This window comes from Periplaneta americana, chromosome 10 (assembly GCF_040183065.1).
Source record: "Periplaneta americana isolate PAMFEO1 chromosome 10, P.americana_PAMFEO1_priV1, whole genome shotgun sequence".
NCBI lineage: Eukaryota > Metazoa > Arthropoda > Insecta > Blattodea > Blattidae > Periplaneta > Periplaneta americana.
Window position 1 is genome coordinate 35,238,548 of NC_091126.1, and position 18,832 is coordinate 35,257,379.

General features: G+C 35.1%; 1 protein-coding gene across 3 annotated transcripts in view; it reads left to right on the forward strand.

The window, feature by feature from the left end:
- Positions 1 to 12,868, forward strand: part of Art4 (arginine methyltransferase 4) — a 161,456-nt gene extending 148,588 nt beyond the window's left edge. For all 3 annotated transcript variants that reach the window (XM_069837204.1, XM_069837205.1, XM_069837209.1), the window contains exon 12: positions 519 to 12,868. In XM_069837204.1, coding sequence (XP_069693305.1) covers positions 519 to 638 — 120 coding nt within the window. In that variant the 3' untranslated portion in view covers positions 639 to 12,868. The remainder of the gene's footprint in view (positions 1 to 518) is intronic.
- The last annotated feature ends 5,964 nt before the right edge of the window (positions 12,869 to 18,832 follow it).

Below are 18,832 nucleotides of genomic sequence, written 5' to 3' on the forward strand. Positions count from 1 at the left end.
CAAACAGTTCACATTCCTGCCACTACCGGCGTTACCGTACATATCGGTAAGTACTCTTCAGAATGAACGCCGTACTTGCTAGGCAACTTCTCTGACACATAGGTTATACACTCTGTGGAACTGTAGGAAGATTGAATTCTCTAGGCTCATCGACTAGCCATATGACTGCATACAGCGAGCCATGACACACTTTGAACTGAACACTCAGTATTCATTTCAAAAATATTTTCTGTTTTCATAATTGATGAAATTAGCAAAATATTTTAGGCTCCAAATCATATTATAGAAAGAAAACAAACATGTGTTACGCTATTGCATAAACTACCTATTGTCTTCCAGTGTTAATTAATGATCACATATGATTCTATTAGTATCATGAGATTGAGTATATTTAGCATTACAATGTACTGTTTATATTGTTGTTTATGAGAAAATAATTATATAATATATATGTTCATCATCTCTGAGAAGCTTATTTGTTACAATTAAATAAGTTTATGTTGAATATTGCATTACAGCAAACACACCAGCTTGTTTTGGGCAACACTTCCCATTATCCAGTGAACAACAGCTTGATGATTGGGGACTATGTAACGCCAGGAAGCGCAATGCTGGGTGCACAGACGTACCGACAATGAAATGAATTCACAATGACAGCAGCATCCATCATGCACTCCATCGGTCAACCACATTGCTAACTTACTAGACCATCCAAGTGGAACTAGGCTCAACAGCCATATTGACATAAGACTGAGTAGTTAACTAGTGTGTGCATGTGTGTGTGCTTGAGAGCGTCAGTCAAGGGGACGTGGTTAGGTTAAAAGGGGAGTGAGTAGAAACCACAGTGATTACTGGGAACAACCCCAAAATCTCTCTGTTCTCATTTTTATGCTTCTGCATTCCAAAGAGTGTTATCTTATTTTGTCCAGTTTATTTGCATCTAGATTAAATTCCTTGTGGGAATACGGAAAGAAGGACTACATTATTGGTGTATCCTCTTTGCCTGAATTTTTTTATTTCACTTTCTTTGTGCAAGGACTACATTGCCTCAACAATAAATTCAGTATTCTTATTTTTATAAATACTATGAAAGAATCATACACAATGCTGTCATGTCACAGGATGTAATCATTATCTTCTCATTAGGAGCAGGTGATGTTAATTATGTCAAAGATATTTTTAATTACGTTATCAAATTATTGTACTTTCCTTTTTATACATGTTTCAGAATGTAAGCAAATATGTTACGGTTCAGTACATAATTCTATCAAAAGTTATTTCTTCTCGTACAATTTTACTTCATTTTATCCATAGTCACTGTTGTGAAATCTATTTTCCTTTAGATGTATACATAAGACATTTTTAAATGTGGCGTGCAAACTGTAAAATGTTATTTTTGTTAATGTACAGCTTCGAACTATTTGCTTCTTTGCTGAAAGATAATACATTTTGAGATATAACTTTCATAGAGTGAAACTTGGTAGGTTCTTATATCAAGCATCATTCATTATTTCCGAAGCAGAAGGTCATTTTGAACGCTTTCCAAATATTGTTCTCAACTGATTCAACATAATACATATATTAGTTATTTATATTTTTGTATGAATTACTCAGTAGTTACATCAGAAACTTCAAAATGTAATTAGTGCTTCCGTCTAACTTCGAAACAATTCTGTTACATTTTTTAACACCTTCATATACGTTCATATGCGTCATAAAAAGAGAGACTGTTCTGTTATATCCAAAAAAAACAATATATATAATTGGAAAAATCAGATGGAATATCCACTTTGAAAAAAGCAGTAGGCCTACCTAAGCATCCAATACCAAACTAGTCACTGTGAAATATTTTATTACATTCCATTCACGCCCCTCTCATTTAAATTTCTTTTGTAGTTTAAAGCACTGTTTTAAGCACGATAAGTAACGGGTAATACATTACAATGGATGCGTTTTGAGCTTTATGAATAAGCAGTGATTTTAGAGATACTTATTGAGTCTGTAGACATGTCATATGAGCTGTTTTCTTTTATATAAGAGTGTTTTGGAGATAATTTTAAAAAATGATGTATTTGGTACAGTTTCTCTTGATATAAATTTTTCAATGAACTCCAAAGAGGATTTCAACATAGGTTTTATGAACATTTTCTGATAAGACATGTTACACATAATCTGTCCTTTAAGTTTAAAATAGCAGAACCAATGTAAATTAGGAAACGATAGAGTATACTTTATGTACAATATAAGTAAAGCAATAAGAGATATTGAAATATTGATGCTTGATTTTAAAATTCAGCAGTGAAGTACCTTATAACACCCACACAGAAAAAAAATACTTATATGTATATCCACAAAACTTTACATCTTAAACAATATGATAAATGGCCGTATGAAGAATCGATGTCATGTTTATACAAATGTAGCAGTTCCCACTCCTGTATTAATTTTTAAACTCTCCTTTAGCTTCTCCAGTAAGTGTGATATTTTTTAATTACTATTTTTATTATAATTAATTTTCATTTTTACTTTTACCTTTCATTTTTATTTATTAGGTTTTATATTGTTATTATTGTTATTGGTTTTAATATTATTATTTCTTTTATCATCACCACCACCATCCATCATTATCATAATCGTAATTTTTATTTTCTTCTGAGGTCAGTCTTTCTCAAACTGTGTTCTACAAACCCCAATTAATCCACAGGAGCATTCTAGATTAGTGTTGGGTTGTTCATGAACGATCTAGTTGTATGCACAGGAAAACAAAAATTAAAATATCCAAATCTCTTATCAGGAGTGTGCTTCGTTATGTAAGCAAGACATTGGTTATAAAGAAAACAAATGGTTTTGGGAGCCTCTCATCACAAGACCCTCAGAAGAATCTTTGGTTCGTTACAAGAGAATAGGCAGTGGAGAAGTCGCTACAACCATGAGCTGTACATACTGTGTAAAGACACTGATAGAGTTACCTTTATAAAACACGGAAGGCAGGCCATATGTACAGGATGGAAAATCAGAGGATACCTAAGAAAATATTAGAAGAGAAAATATATGGGACATGGTCGAGAAGAAGATCAAAGAATAGATGGATAGACTCAGTAACAGCAGATGCAAGTAGTTCCCCGGGGGGTTACTGCATGAAGGCATGTGGCAAGTGACAGAACTGAGTGGAAGAAGAGGATAGAAGAAGCCAAGGATCGTCATCTGGTTGTGGTGCCATAATCGAAGTTCATGAATAAATTGACTCCATTGAACGACTCCTCATTTGAGTGGTAACAAGCTGGCTGTTCACAAAGGAGTTGATGGCTTGTGAGCAGAATGTAACTAATCTACTCTTGAATGAACTGAACAACAGTTCCCTGTTCCCCGACAGTCAGTAGTGTGCCATAAATTATCACGTGGCATTTGTCTTGGTTTAGAAGCCAGCTTTCACAGTGATGTATATATATATATATATATATATTTTTTTTTTTTTTTTTTTTTTTCATTTTTCACTTCATTTATTGTATTCCATAGATCTTACATTGGCATTGAAGCTTTAAAATGTGGAACAAGTCAAAATTTTATAAGATTACAATTTTTTGTCGAGATGAAATGAGGACGAGGATTCGCCATAGATTACTTGGCATTTGCCTTGTGGTTGGGGAAAACCTTTGAAAGAAACCCATCACGTAATCAGCCCAAACAAGGATCTAACTCTAGCCTGAGTGTAGCTTCGGGTCAGATCAACAGGCTAGCAAGTCTGCTGACTGAGCTAATTCTGAGGCGTGACAGCGCATGAAGGGCCCTGGCTTGCTGCTGGCCTCGCATCCACATGCCTCAGCAGAGGTGAACGATCATCCAATCAGAATGGAGGTATCGTGTGATTAGCATGATGATTCTCCCCAGCCATTAAAGCTGGCTCGCAGAACCAAATTTTGCCACCTATCATAACTCCCGAAATTCATTACGATGCTAGGTGGCCGAAATTTTATGAAAAAGTTCCTTCCCATGGGAACCCAATCTAGCACTCATTCTGTAATGTATGTCCTAGGCACAATGGCTTAAACCACGGTGCTATGGCATATTCACAGTGGTATGCACTTTTATAATAAAATGACTTACGAAGAATGTGCTCGCAAACTGTTCTGTTTTCCTTTGTGGTCACTAGTCCAATGTTTATTACGAAATATTTATAATGTAACTGTTCTGGGGAAACCACTTCACAACATATCACAATACTTTATGAACTGAATTCATTATGAAAGGATAACATTCACATTTATGCAACTGAATTCAGAAAGTGTGAGATACTTTTTCCCGTAAGACGATTGTGTACTTCTGTTATCACTTACCACATGCTCTACTTTTGAAAATACTCTCTCGCAGGGAACAAGGTTGCAGTAAGAAAGAGATGGTAACTTGATATAAATTTTGCTGCGTAAAAATTAAAATACATATACAGTGGGTGATCAAATTATTAGGGACACTTGGTAAAAGTAGGAATTTCATCTTCAAATTCACATGAAACACAAGTAATTTGGATTTTCTCAACTGGAAAAGCTTTATTACTCTAAATAGTATTTTATAAACAATATTAATACATATTTAATTGTGTAATAATGAATATGGAATGAAATAAACAAGAAAACTAATATTTTGTCACACATCCCTTTGCAGCAATTAGAGCTTTAACTCTATTTGGCATACTAGAAATGCATTGGATACAATTATTTTTAAGTTCTTGGCTGTGAGGCCACACATTGATAAGTTTTTCTATTAAATATTGTTTATTTGTAGTAATTTCTGAATGAACTTGCCTCTTCATTAGCTCCCAAATATTTTCAATCAGATTAAGATCCGGAGAGTTACCAGGCCAATTCAGAAGCCTAATTTTGTTGTCAGACAGGAATTTGGTCACCTTATTTGCCTTGTGACAGGGCGCAGAGTCATGCATGAATACAAAATCACCATCTGGAAACCATTCACGGACTTGTGAAAGAAGCCGTTCCTTCAGAAACTTTATTTATTGATAATGTCTCATCATTCCTTGAGCAAAATACAGGCGACCACTAATCACAGACCACACCATGATACTTAGAGGATGTTTATGTGTGGCATCACGGCCAAGAAATTAAAAACAACTGTATCCAATGCATTTCTAGTATGCCAAAGAGAGTTAAAGCTCTAATTGCTGCAAAGGGATGTGTGACAAAATATTAGTTTTCTTGTTTATTTCATTCCATATTCATTATTACACAATTAAATATGTATTAATATTGTTTATAAAATACTATTTAGAGTAATAAAGCTTTTCCAGTTGAGAAAATCCAAATTACTTGTGTTTTATGTGAATTTGAAGATGAAATTCCTACTTTTACTAAGTGTCCCTAATAATTTGATCACCCATTGTATTCAAACTTTATGTCATTTAAAATAATAATTTCATCTACAAAAAAAATTAATAAAATTCGAAACTTTATATCATAAAAACAATACTTTATACAGCGAACACAAAATGCTTTCACTGCGTCTGTTAATTTACTGAAGAAGATGATGCTTGTCATCCCTTTGGTATATTTATGGAACATGTAATACCAACATTCCTTATGTAGCCGTAAATGTTGTATTTACATTGTGAAGGAGAAAATCTGAAATGAAGTACCTATGTAAATAGGATATTATACGAAGTGAAGAATGGTTTCATAATAAATTACATTGATTCAGGAGAGATTCCAGTTTTAAAGCGACATTTATTTTGCTGTGCTGACCTTTTAAAGTTAGTTCATACTGCTGTTTATTTTTCTATCATCAAGCAATCTGCCTCCAATCCCCTTCCCGATAAAGGACATTGGAGCGTCATTTATTGATAAATGAACTAAAACATTTCGAATGCCTCCCACATGCTGCAATATATAATAGAACCTACAATGTTGTGACTGTGAACGAACTGATACTTTTGAATAACTATCACTGTAGTGAGAGAAGGTGGAGCACCAGAAGTGTGAACTGGATTTGGGAGAGTGATGATACAAGGAACATCTCCTCAAAGGAGTTTGTATGAAAGAGCTAGTTCGCATCATTGAATGGCTTTGATCCATCTCTTTTCTAGATACTCTGTGGACTATTCTTGCGTAATAATATAAATAACAGTTTCTTGAAGATTACTTTTATAAAAAGTATGTTTCTAGTGTGGAGCATTTGTAAGTTCATACAGTTAAATTGTGTATTAATAAGAAATCTCTGAATTTCTCCAAGAGATTGTTATAACAGATGGTTTTAAGCACATGGATTAAGTGGTTCACAAGTGCTAACAGCAAGCAAGTGATGTATTGAAATGGAATTGCCTGAATCACTGCTAAATTTAATGAAAATGAATTGAGTTAATTGTGAGGTTTTAAAATTTGTTTTGTTTGCCTACCCCGTGTGGAGCTCTGGCTGTAACTTGTAAAGAAAATTTGAAATACATACTTTTTACCCCATATGACTCATATGAAGTACATTAAGATTGTGAAACGATATTTCGACAGAAGTGCAAATTTTAAATGTTCTTGATACTGTAAAAATGGCTTACTTTCCAGCCATTTGTCTTCATATGTACTGCCCTATATCCAACACTATTGACAGATTTCACACCATACTATTTGAACTTTATTTCATACTGCATAGAAAGTAATATTATTTTGTGCGAAATCGTGCATATTTGCTTGGTTTCCACACAAAACCAACCCGCGGTAAGTCTAAAATTCCACATTCAGTATTCCGAACTGAACACACACAACAATTTCCCTCTTCTTACCGCTTAAGTGACATATTCATTTTACTGCTTTAGGCTTTTAACATATTATTTTTAGAGGCGTTCAATATAATAATAATTATAAATTGGAAACTTACCACTGCAATTTCACCTAAATTGCACTGTTAATGATTGTTTTTAAATATTTGCAAAAATTAAGTAAACTCTACAACTCCACTAAAGTTACTGCATTTCGTGATGCATGTAACATTAAGGAAGCCGTTTGTTTTAAGTTCGCATTTATAGACTGGGGGAAAAAAAATACAGACGTATATCATGGTCTGCTGGAGTATAGTAAACACAGAAAACATTTTAAAGCAACAATGTTGAAGATAGATATTTTTGTTTTCCAAAATTGTCGTCATTGAACAGAAACCAAGATGGAGATTTCATTGCAACTAATTAGAAATTCCTCTTTCAGGTATGTAATAAACGATCTTCGCACAAAATAATGTACGATACACGAGCGGTATGTTTTCTTTCAATTCTCGGAAATTAAGAAAGCTCAACTACGTTTCGCTTTTTCAAACTTTTCCTCGAACATGAAAACTTCAACATACCGCTCTTGTAACGCATATTACTATTATTCAGTAATGATAATGATGTTAGTTACTTCAGCAAAAAGTGAAATAATATAGCAATTTATTCTGAATAGTATCTAATAATATCTTTCTTGATACCTTTGACAAAAAATACTATTTACATTTAAACAATTTAAAAGAGAGAAATATATCTTTTCTAATATTTCAGTTCACAGAACCAAATGGTAGTGTGTGTCATGCCCCTCATTTCTGTGAAAAGCAAAACACAGGATCTGGGGATAACTTTTGAAGTAATATGAATGCGTTTTTGAGCCTTTGTGGTGAATTTGATCAGAAGTAGACTTTTAAGTATTCCACCATGTCCTGGAACTTGACATTTCTAGTGTTTCTAAACTATATACAAGTTCTATCATCAGGGCATAGGTAACACCAGAGCCCTTTCGTCTGAAGTAGCCAGATGTGACGAACCCAACAGAGTATGTGATCACTCCACCCTGATCAAGGAACCTGTATGTAGTTCCAAAACAATGGAATATTCCAAAGTCAGATGCTGAACTTTTGAAATTTTTAACTTGATAGAAATTGACATTATTTCCCTAAAATATTCTTAAACTTTGTTCACCAACAAAGTTTTAGAAATGTACAGATGCAATGTTAATTCACTGACTGTGTTCTTATTGGTCGGGATAGATTTTGTGTCAAAGTGTGCAAGATTGAAGACATTTTAAAACTTCTTCAATTGATTATTATTTCACATAATTTGTAAAACTACGTAAGGATTATGTCCTTGTTGTTAGGATCTTTATCTCGTAAACAAAGTCTGAACTGAAACAATATTTTTCTTTAATTCTTGCAAATATTGTAATATAATTGTGGTGTGTCATAGCTGTAAGTAATGTCCGGTGTATTATATTTATAAAGAGTAGCACTTAGGCTAATGAACTAAGCAATCCCGTGATATGACTGCAGATGTTTTTCTCCATATTCCAATTTTTTTAAATAGACAGAATGATACTTGAGGTACTGATAGTGATGCAGAGCATATAAGGAGAAATAGAACATTTCTAATATTTGTAGGTTTAGGTGGGGTAAATGCGGCCAAAATTAAATTGATACTAAGTAAATGTGCATAGAAAAGCACTTGCATGAACTCGAAACTTTTGAGACTGTAACCACATACCTATAGGACTTGCATTTTTTTAAAGATCAGTGATGCACAATCAACGAACAGAGACTGGCTAGATTGTAATGTATCCAAGTGTCACTGCCATGTGCTTGTCCTCAGATTTGAAGTCAGTACAAATTGAGCCTGTGACTTCTCTAATTTTATCTTATACGAAATAGTAGATATGTAAATTTATTAAAAAATTCTCTCCCAATTAAAAATGTGTTAAATTACGCATTTGATTACGTACAGTAAGACTCGTTTAAAATATACGTGAATGATGCACGATTTTTACTGTAAGCCTGAAAGGCATTAAAACATTAAAAATATCAACACTAATTTTCTCTGTGGTCATTATTTCTGATACATATGTATAGGGTTACCATATGTTCTCATTTTCCCGCCTATGTCCTCATTTTCAAGGGTTAAATCACCGTCTGGGAAAAATTTTCAGAATCAGTGGGGATGTCCGGAAATAGGACCTGTGGATTGAATTTTTAAAAATACAGTGGAAGCTAAAATTCTCAACATCCATTGTTTTACTCAAGAATCAGGAGCTCAGAATGACACTCAACAATTTTTTAAGCACAGAGCCCATTTCACTTACGTTTCCTTATTATTTCCACTTTACTGGTTGGTTCGCACACAACTCACATGAGGTTCTGTTTGTCCTGTTACCTCAGTTTGCCTACATAATTTGTTTACACGAGCCTTCAGGCGAGTTTTTTTGCGGCTCAAATGCAGTGGTTTAAAGGTAGGAATCGCATTGCTGTGGAGTCAGTGAAAGGATTAGCTATTAGTGAAGTACAACTTACGTCATTTCAGTTGTGTAGCATTTCTTTCATACTTGCTAAAAATTGCTGGCTACCAGTACTAAATAAAATCAGATCAACAAAGAAATAAATATTCATGAACTGTTTAAATGAAGTTACTCTCTATTGGAACATGAGTGACTGAAATTTGATTGAACAGTGAAGTTCATCCTTGTAGTTTATATATGTTTTTACTTGGTTAATTAACAACGCTGTATCAAATACTAGGTTATTTAACATTGATGGGGTCCACACCTGTGGAGTAACGGTTAGCATGTCTGGCCGCAAAACCAGGTGGCCTGGGTTCGATTTCCAGTCGGTGCAAGTTACCTGGTTGAGGTTTTTCCGGGGTTTTCCCCTCAACCCAATATGAGAAAATGCTGGGTAACTTTCGGTGCTGGACCCCGGACTCATTTCCCAGGCATTATCACCTTCGTCTCATTCAGACGCTAAATAACCTCAGATGTTGATAAAGCATCGTAAAATAATCTACTAAAATAAAAAAAATAAAAACATTGATGGGAGTGGTGATAGTGAGATGGTATTTGATGAGAAGAGGCAGGATTCGTCATAGATTACCTGACATTCGCCTTATTGCTGGGGAAAACCACGGAAATAACCCAACCAGGTAATCAGCCTAAGCGGGGATTGAACCCTCGCCTGAGCGCAACTCCAGATTGGCAGGCAAGCACTTAGCCGACTGAGTTATGCCGGTGACTTTTTCTGTGTTTCTATATGCATATTCAGATTATAATAACTTAAGAATTGGGTATCAAAGCATGCAGCATATTAAACATCTCACTTAAATGTAATTGTTTGAAATTGAACAACTTTGCCTCATTGTGTGAATTTGTATCTGTAAAATGTTATTTAGGAGTTGGAAGGGTCTGTTTGGTATGGTGTCCTCATTTTTACATTTAAAAGTATGGTAACACTACGTATATACAAAAATTATAAAATCTGTTTTAAATACAAATGCTTCTCCAAATAATGTTGTCTTTACTGTTTTACCAAAATGTCCGACGTGAATTTGTACTGTACTCAAGTTTGCAGAGAAACTTATTTCATAGATAAACCATATAATATGCATAAGTAATAAACGTACAAGCTGTAATAAAAATGTCGAGTTTTGTCAGGTTGAAAGTCGTCCTTGTGAAGTAAATCATTTTAAAATGGTCACAAAAAAACTAATTTGTTAGCAGTATATTACTTACAAAATATCTGTTCACTGAATGCATATTAAAATTCCGACTGATAACAAATGTGCATTATTCTAGCACCCTAAAATAATTGACGGAAGAATACATACAACCCTTTCAAGGGAAAGTTTAGAAACACGCATTTACCCCATATTTTCCTGTATTGGTTGATAGTTGAACATGGGAAACAACTCGGATTCTTGATCTCATCCTCTCTTATTTATTCAATAAGAAGTCTGGATCTGTTTTCTCTTATGCATGTAACGTATAGACTTTTTCAATAACATTTTCTTTTACGTGTTATAGTCTGAATGGCTTGAACAAGCTTCACTGTTCAAAATGTTTTGTTAACATTGTACTGTATTCAAGACTGTTACGTTGAAATTGAGAAAACTCGCTGGAATGAATACGTAAAATTAAAATGGTTTCTGTGACTTAATGAAGATCTAGTGCTGTCTCTTGTCACTTCCGCGAGATTTGCCTCCAGAAAAAAATGTGAAGTGCAAATTCTGTTCCTAAAATGCCAGTTCTTTTCCCTGCTGCTGTGTCCAATCATATAGCCATGGGGACGACTTTATAACTATGAATGAAAATGTTCTGCAGTGTCGAAGTGTCTACTCTGAAGAAGAAACTTGCTTTGATGCAAACATGTAGTGCTCCTTCGCTTCCTACCTCTTCGAAGACCGACATGTGGTGGGAGGAGACATATAGCTGGTAGCTGATAGGTGTGCTGTGCTGTTCTGTGTGGTGTAGTATATTAAATGTTAACTGAATTTGGCACAGGCAAGTGGCATAATACCTCACTTGAGAAAATAATCAGATAAATTTTTTTAATGTACATCTGGATTGTAATTTTGATTTTTACTTCATTTTAGATTTATGTAATATAAGTTTATTATTCCGTTGTTTATAAGACATGTTTAGATTATAATTTGGTTTTATTTATCGTGCTATCTATGGAGTTTTGAATTTGATTTGTGAGAACAATATTGCCGAAGAAAAATCAGTTTGTTGCGATATTAGGAATAAACAGATCTATCGAGTAGGCAGTGTTCCCAATGAAAAGGATGATTTGCATGTTGACTACAACGTGGTGTGGTGTATGTGTGTTCTGTATGCTGTATCAGGCACTTTGTGCACACCATTGGCACTTTCAACCTATGTAAGGAATTTATTTTTGTAAAATCAGCACTCTCATTCTGCCAATACAACAGTTCTGAATTCTGGGCATGAAGCTAGAATGCAGCAACGGTTTTAGTTTTATGTGAAGAGCTTGTTGGTCATATATGAAGATTGTACAAGTCTTTTATCATGAGAAGGAAAACATTTTTTGATACCCATAATAATACAGTTTTGTATGTCTTGGAGTTGGGACTGATAGACAATAAGATTGATATTTCTGTATTTCTAATACTCTATGTGAGATTGTTCAATTCCTTAAATGCTTAAAACTACCACAGTTTACTACTGACATGTAGTTTTCTTTTCTTCTGGTGCTGCTTTACAGAGCATTACCTTGATCTTTGTCTTGTTTTGTGAGTCGGTGTGCATGGTGGAGGAGAAAGTATCCACTCCTCTTCTACACTGTAATCTTTCGGAGAATATTGACATTGTTATGGTACAGAGCATATTAAAAGGATGACTTTGGTATGACTGTTAACTTCTCTGCTCCTAGTAGCAACTTAACATTAACATGAAACATTTCTGGACCATTTACAGGATAGTTGTCGATATTACATAGATCTTTAGCCCATTCAGAGAGAATTATGAAAGTTTGTACGGGAGTATGTGGATTGGAGTATTCGAGAAGTGTTTTCTCACTTTGAAGTGCATGTTCTTGCCTATGTAGAAGACAGTCATAGAATATGCCTTGAAGTAATGAAGTTGGTGTGTGATTGTTAAATTCCTTCCAAAACCACTGCCCAATAAAGAACTTAATATCCTGATATCCTGTACATTCCATTCAGAAGATACTGTCTTGGACTTGGAAGTGATTTCTGAAACAACAAAGTTGATTGATATGACACAGGCAAATATGTGACATAAGCAACTAGTTCTTTCTTCTTCTCTGTCTCTTTTCTCTCTTTGGCTATTATTTCTTTGCTTTATCTTTTCTTTCGGAAGGGAATTCACCTTATTCTTCCATCCTTTATATTTTCTTTCTTCCGTTCATTCTATCCTTCCTTTGTTTATTTCTTCGTGTCTGCAGGTTGATGAATTAGGAAGACTTGATGCATTTTTCACTATCAGCAAATCAGATATCAGTTGTGAACCAAGTACTGTATGCTTAACCGAGTATTACAAAACCACGTATATCAACAATATCAATAGTACAACATCCAAAATTATATCAAAATACAGTATTTTCTTTAAAAGCTTGTGTTTTTCTTTGCACTACATAAACCCTGTATTATACAACGAGCCTAGTAGATCAATTGATTACAGATTGGAAGAGCAGAATTCCGATTTCAGTTGATGCAACAGATACCCAGAACTGATGAACCTTAAGTAGAGAAACCGCGAATCTGATTTAGTGTGATTTTATACTGTTTGAAGTGCTCTTTATCATACTACATGTTTGATTGCTTGCTATTTGGACTCTGAGAATTGTCAGAAGAGTTTAGCTTATTCAGATTGCATTAAGTCAGTTTATTTTCTGAGTAAAAATTATGCCTCGTGTGTACACATGCTTAATGTGTCCTTTTTTAAAATTTACGTAAGAAAATATATAAACAGATATAACAGAAATTCTCCTTCATTTAGCTTCAGACGAAACTTTATTTTGTGGAATGTTGTGTAGTAATAATCTCAAACATATAAAAGTGTCAGTCAGCTGAAAACTCATCATTTGATCCCTGATACAGCAGCTATATATATTGGGTTACTGTATTACTCAGTCATTATAGTACAATCCGAAGATGGTAACCTGGTACCGGTACTTTAAATAATGTTCAGTTTCCAAGGAAGTCTGAGATTAATTCCCAGCAGAAGGTGGACAGAATAGCTCCTTTGACTCAACTTGTTTAATTATCATTATTTAGTATAGGGTGCGGCAAATCATCCTCCCTAATTTAAAGTTTAATAAAAAATCAGATGGATCAAAATAAGGAAACTATATTAATATGAACTGTATCTAAACAGTGGGAAATTTAGGTTTACATGTGTTGCCATAGCGATATCAAATGACATGCGCAAAACAACAAGAATTGAATAGGACATTGAATACACGGAATTGACATTCAATTAGTGCAAATTGTAATCTGTAACGAATTCCAACTATGCTGTGGACGGGTGAAGAACGTGCTTACGCTGTGGTATCGTTTCTGGTAAGTGGTAAATCCTTTGTTGCTGCTCAGATGTTTCCTGGACGCTTAATTTCTTCACGTGGCAATGTCCCCTGGTCAGCACGATCACCAGACCTTGCACTCTGCGATTTTTTCTATGAGGGCATCTTAAGGCTGAGGTGTTCAAACATCTCGGCCAAGGACTTTTCCAGACCTAAGAAATGCAATACAGGAAGAAATTGCTCTTATTCCTCAAGAAATGCTAGTTAGAGTGATTCAGAATAGCCAAAGTTGCATTCAGCAATGCAATGATAGTGAAGGACACCACTTGAGAGACACGTTATTCAAAAAATGAAAAATTCCCACTGTTAAGATACCATTCATATTAATAAAGTTTCCTCATTTTGATCCATTTGTTTTTTATTTAAACTTTTAATTAGGGAAGATGATATGCCGCACCCTTTGCAATAGGGCTTTGTAACTATAAACCAACCTCATAACTAGCTGCCTTTTTTAGTTGTAAGATATATGCTGAAATATGTTTTGTACAACGTAAAGGAGTTACAATTTCGTGACTGAAGCTAAGGCATTATCCCTCTGAACAACATTTCTGCAATTTTTTAAACAAATGTCTCCCTATTCTGTAGTGTATAAGTTTATGTGTGCAAATTATATAACATTTATTTCTGAACCCATGAAAGTAGGTGGTGCTTAGTGTGAGTAACATTTGGCCATTACATTCAAATTTATAAGTCTGTGTGTTAAGGTGACCAGATATTCAAGTCCGAAAATCGGGACAACACGCAAAGTGTGATGATTGATTAACTTTTTATAAAAAGGTAAAAGGTAGCCCTTTCATATGCCATGAAGGCATTTGGGGGGCATGGATGTAGAACCCCATGCTTTCCATGACCTTGGCACTGGAATGAGATGGTGTGGTCAACACTATGCTCCGATCACCTTCTACCCCCAGAAAAGACCCGGTACTCAATTTGATAGGAGGCTGAGTGAACCTCTGGGCCATTCTGGAAGTTTGACAATGAGAAAATCCCGTCACACCTGGGATCAAACTCCGAACCTCCCAGTCCGTAGCCACCTGCTCTACCAAGTGAGCTACATATTGCAATACATGGATAAAAACACAAATGTAGCATATTATACGTATTAAAATCGACTGCATGTGTTGCAGAGATCGATCCAGAAGAGAGTCAATTGATAATTCTGTGTCCTTGAGATTTTAATTCTAATTTCATCCAGTTCAGTTGCTTTCTTGTCTTTCACCTTGAGGATGGATGCTCTTATTTCCGACATGCTATCACCTCTATGTCATTGACTCTCGTGGTGGTTAGTTACCTCTGTTGAGGAAAGAGGAAAATTGTTTTTCCCAAGATTCCGTTGGGATCTCAGTGACATTGCTGGTTAACTTTCTTCTAAGGGCAAGAAAGGGCTCTGTTAGCGCCTCTTGTGCTTGGGCTTTCCTTGCTCTTCCATGAAATTAATTTCTATGGTGTTTAACAGTTTTTTATGTCCTTTTCTTCTCTTTGCATAGAGATTTATATTTGCCACAGAAATTACTCTTCATGCTATCTGCAGGAAATTGTTCATTTCTTTTCTCTGTTTGCAGCACTTAACATCAAACCAACTTTGCCTCTGGGAGATGAGTCATGATTGTGTACAGTTTTCTGTTCTTTTCAGAGGAGGATCTAGTTGACCCTTTTTAAGGAGGGCTGAAGCTTCATCAGTTGCGTGTTTTCCAGTTTCCAGTTGTGTCCCCTCCAGCTTTCTTGAGACTGTAGAGAACTTTACTGTTTTTTGTTGGCTCTATACTTTGTTAGTATAATTGTTGATTCTTTTGTTTCCTTAGAATGGTGGCTGGTAAGGAGGAGAGTATTTGTATGAGTTATATGAAAATGCAATCTTGATGCATCAGGCTACTATACCATGTGGAATGAAAACTCGGACACTTAGTCAATCACATGGCTTATAACATATCTTCCAGCCCAATCATACCATGTTGGAATAATTGTACTACCAGCTCCTCTTATTGACTACCACCCATATTCAGTTCAGTTTTGAAACTAATGAGATAAATGCTACCAACACCAGTAATGACAACTGACTAGACTGTATTGTCAACATTACAGTTCACATCCCTTAAAAACTTCACTATGAATGTAGAAAACTCTAAGTGGGAATAAATAACATCTTGGCAAAATCCAGGACAAATTGGCATCCCAAAATGCCTTCAGAAAAATCAGGGACAGGGGGTTTAAATTCGGGACTGTCCTGGAAAAATCGGGACAGAGGATCACCCTACGAGTATGTTATTATGAGAAGATGAAGTAATAAATAGTATATTTCAATGAAGCTTGAATTTCGATATCCAATATATATCTTAATGCGATTAAATTTCCATGTAAATTGAACATAATGAATGCCTACTGTTCCTACAACAAAATTTTGTAACTAATGCTACAATTAGCATGTTGCTTGGAAAGAATTTTTTGTTTTAGATTTCAAGTTAACAAAGGAATTAGATAAAAATGTAGTTCAAAAAAGAACTACGAATGATAAAGTTTATAATTTTTATATATAAAGAAGTAGTATTATCATTTGCAAATCAAAACATGAAACATCAATTAGTGGACATGCACATAATAGTACAATATATAATTTCAATTTGCCTAAATTCATCCACTTGTAATGTCTTGCAAAGCAAACTTTTATATTTTCAACACCCTGGACAATGCATAAAATGCCATAATTTTACATTTTGCCTCCTTTATTTCCCTACAGCTAAATGTCATACAGCTGTGTTATGAGTTTCCCTTATGAGCATCATGCTATGTATGCTGGCTTAGATCAAAAGCTTAGATAACACTAAGGTAAAGCAGGAGAAATACTAGACAATTGAACTCACCCATTTCCTCAGCTAGGTCTGACTGTCTGAACGACCGAGAATTACTTTTGTTGTGCTCATTTAGTTATAGCAGATGTTACATTGGTTACTATACAACAGGAAGTGTTTGTTCCACATGGACTCCCTCTGCCCAATAAATGCAAAGAAGATTTGCAAAGATTTTCCATGTGTCGAATTTCTAATCTTGTTAAAGAAATTTACAGTCACTGGAAGTATACAAGACAAAATACACAGGAGGTGACGTGTTTTGATCCTGGAAACCGTAAGTGGTGTAATGTTTCATGTAGGATACGAGGACTGAACAAAAATATTGGCAACGCTGCTGCTACGTCAGCCATGTAAGTTTGCCTTAGTGTGTTGTGGAGCTGAAAACAGGTCGTCAGAACAGTTAGTGCAAGTGGTTTCGATTATACGATATTCGGTAAAATACAGTGAAGCCTTGAAGTGCCGGAAGCATGAAATGTGTGGTGATGCAGCATTGTCATATTGTACAGGGGTGCAATGGGTGAAAGTGTTATGTGAAGTCAGGGATACTGTTTAAGAACTTCCAAATTGATGACCACACTTCAGCTTGCTTCCCTGCTGTATGTTGATCACCATTGGATTGCATGTGAATAGCCACGGAGATAGGCATATGCCACAAAACTATGCGCCATATTCTGCATGATATTCTTGGGTTATGCAAAATTGCAGAATATTGGATACCCTATCAAATCACTGAGGTGCAACAATGGCAGCACTATGCATTGCATAGGAATTGCTGAACTGCTACCAGAGGGAAGGTGACGACTTTCTTGGACAGATCCTCACAATGGATGAAATGTGGGCTCGCTCATACGAACCACACTTGAAGCAGAAATCAAATGAATGGAAGCATCTCAGCTTTCCTCGTCTAAGGACAGTGTGCTCTGCACAAGGTGGTTTGAAGGTGATGTTCATTGTGGCATATGTATGTCTGTATTTATTTACACTGCAAGTGGGCAGGCACCCGGTGGCAGTGGTATATACAATATAAACAATACACAATAAAATGATAAGCAATACACAATAAAATCTACAATACACAATACAATTTACAACACATATACAATTTTATACACAATAATAATAAAACATAAAATAAAATACCTAATTTTACAACACAACCTACATAATTATGTATAGGTCCTACATAAATTTCAATAGTCTTTCACTTTACTCTCATCTCATTCCCTGTAGTGGCACTATGACGCATTTCACTGACACTTTAGCACACATTTCACTGACACTCTGTAACACATTTCACTGACACTATAGAATACATTTCATTGACGCTATAAATTATCACTGATCGGAACTGTTCACTGCACTGTAAAACCATAACTTCACTGACTCACCTCGCTTCACTGATACAACAGTTCAAATAAGTCAAATAATTACATCCTTATACATACTTACAAACAGAACTACATTTAAACTAAACATTTCTAGTCTAAGGCCCTCTTACACGCTATTTTTAAATAATTTACAATTCAAACCAAGGAAGTAAACTCGTCAGGCTAGATAAATACATGTCACCTTAAAAAATTAAATGTTGAATGTCACCTTAATTTTAATTTGCACTTTATACACAACTTTTTAAATTATTCTTGAATCTCCTTAAGGAAGGACAGCCCTCAAAGACCGCTGCAGGTAGGTCATTCCAATCATTTATAGTTCTATTTAAAAATGAGAATTTACCTACATCCGTTTTCTGTTTCCTACATTTGATTTTAAAATCATGATCGTTCCTACCATAGTACGTTGGCTTTTCTAACCGAGCCGTTATGTCTACCCATGCTTTCTGACCTAGATGTGCTCTATACAATGATGTTATTCTAGTTTTCCTACGTCTGTTTTCCAAGGGAAAGGGATGTAGATGCTATCTACGAGATCGTGCAATTATGATCTCTTCCCCAAAATGATACAGCCACTTACAGGGAAGCCTTACAACACTATTATTCATGCCATAGAGTGGTCACTTTGGGACAACAACAGAGATGGACGCACTGATAGTGTATGATGCCTTCCACACATGTGACAGAAAGTGATAAACATGGAGTGCAATTACATTGAAGGGATGTAAATGGTGTTTCCTCTGATAATAAAGCCATTTC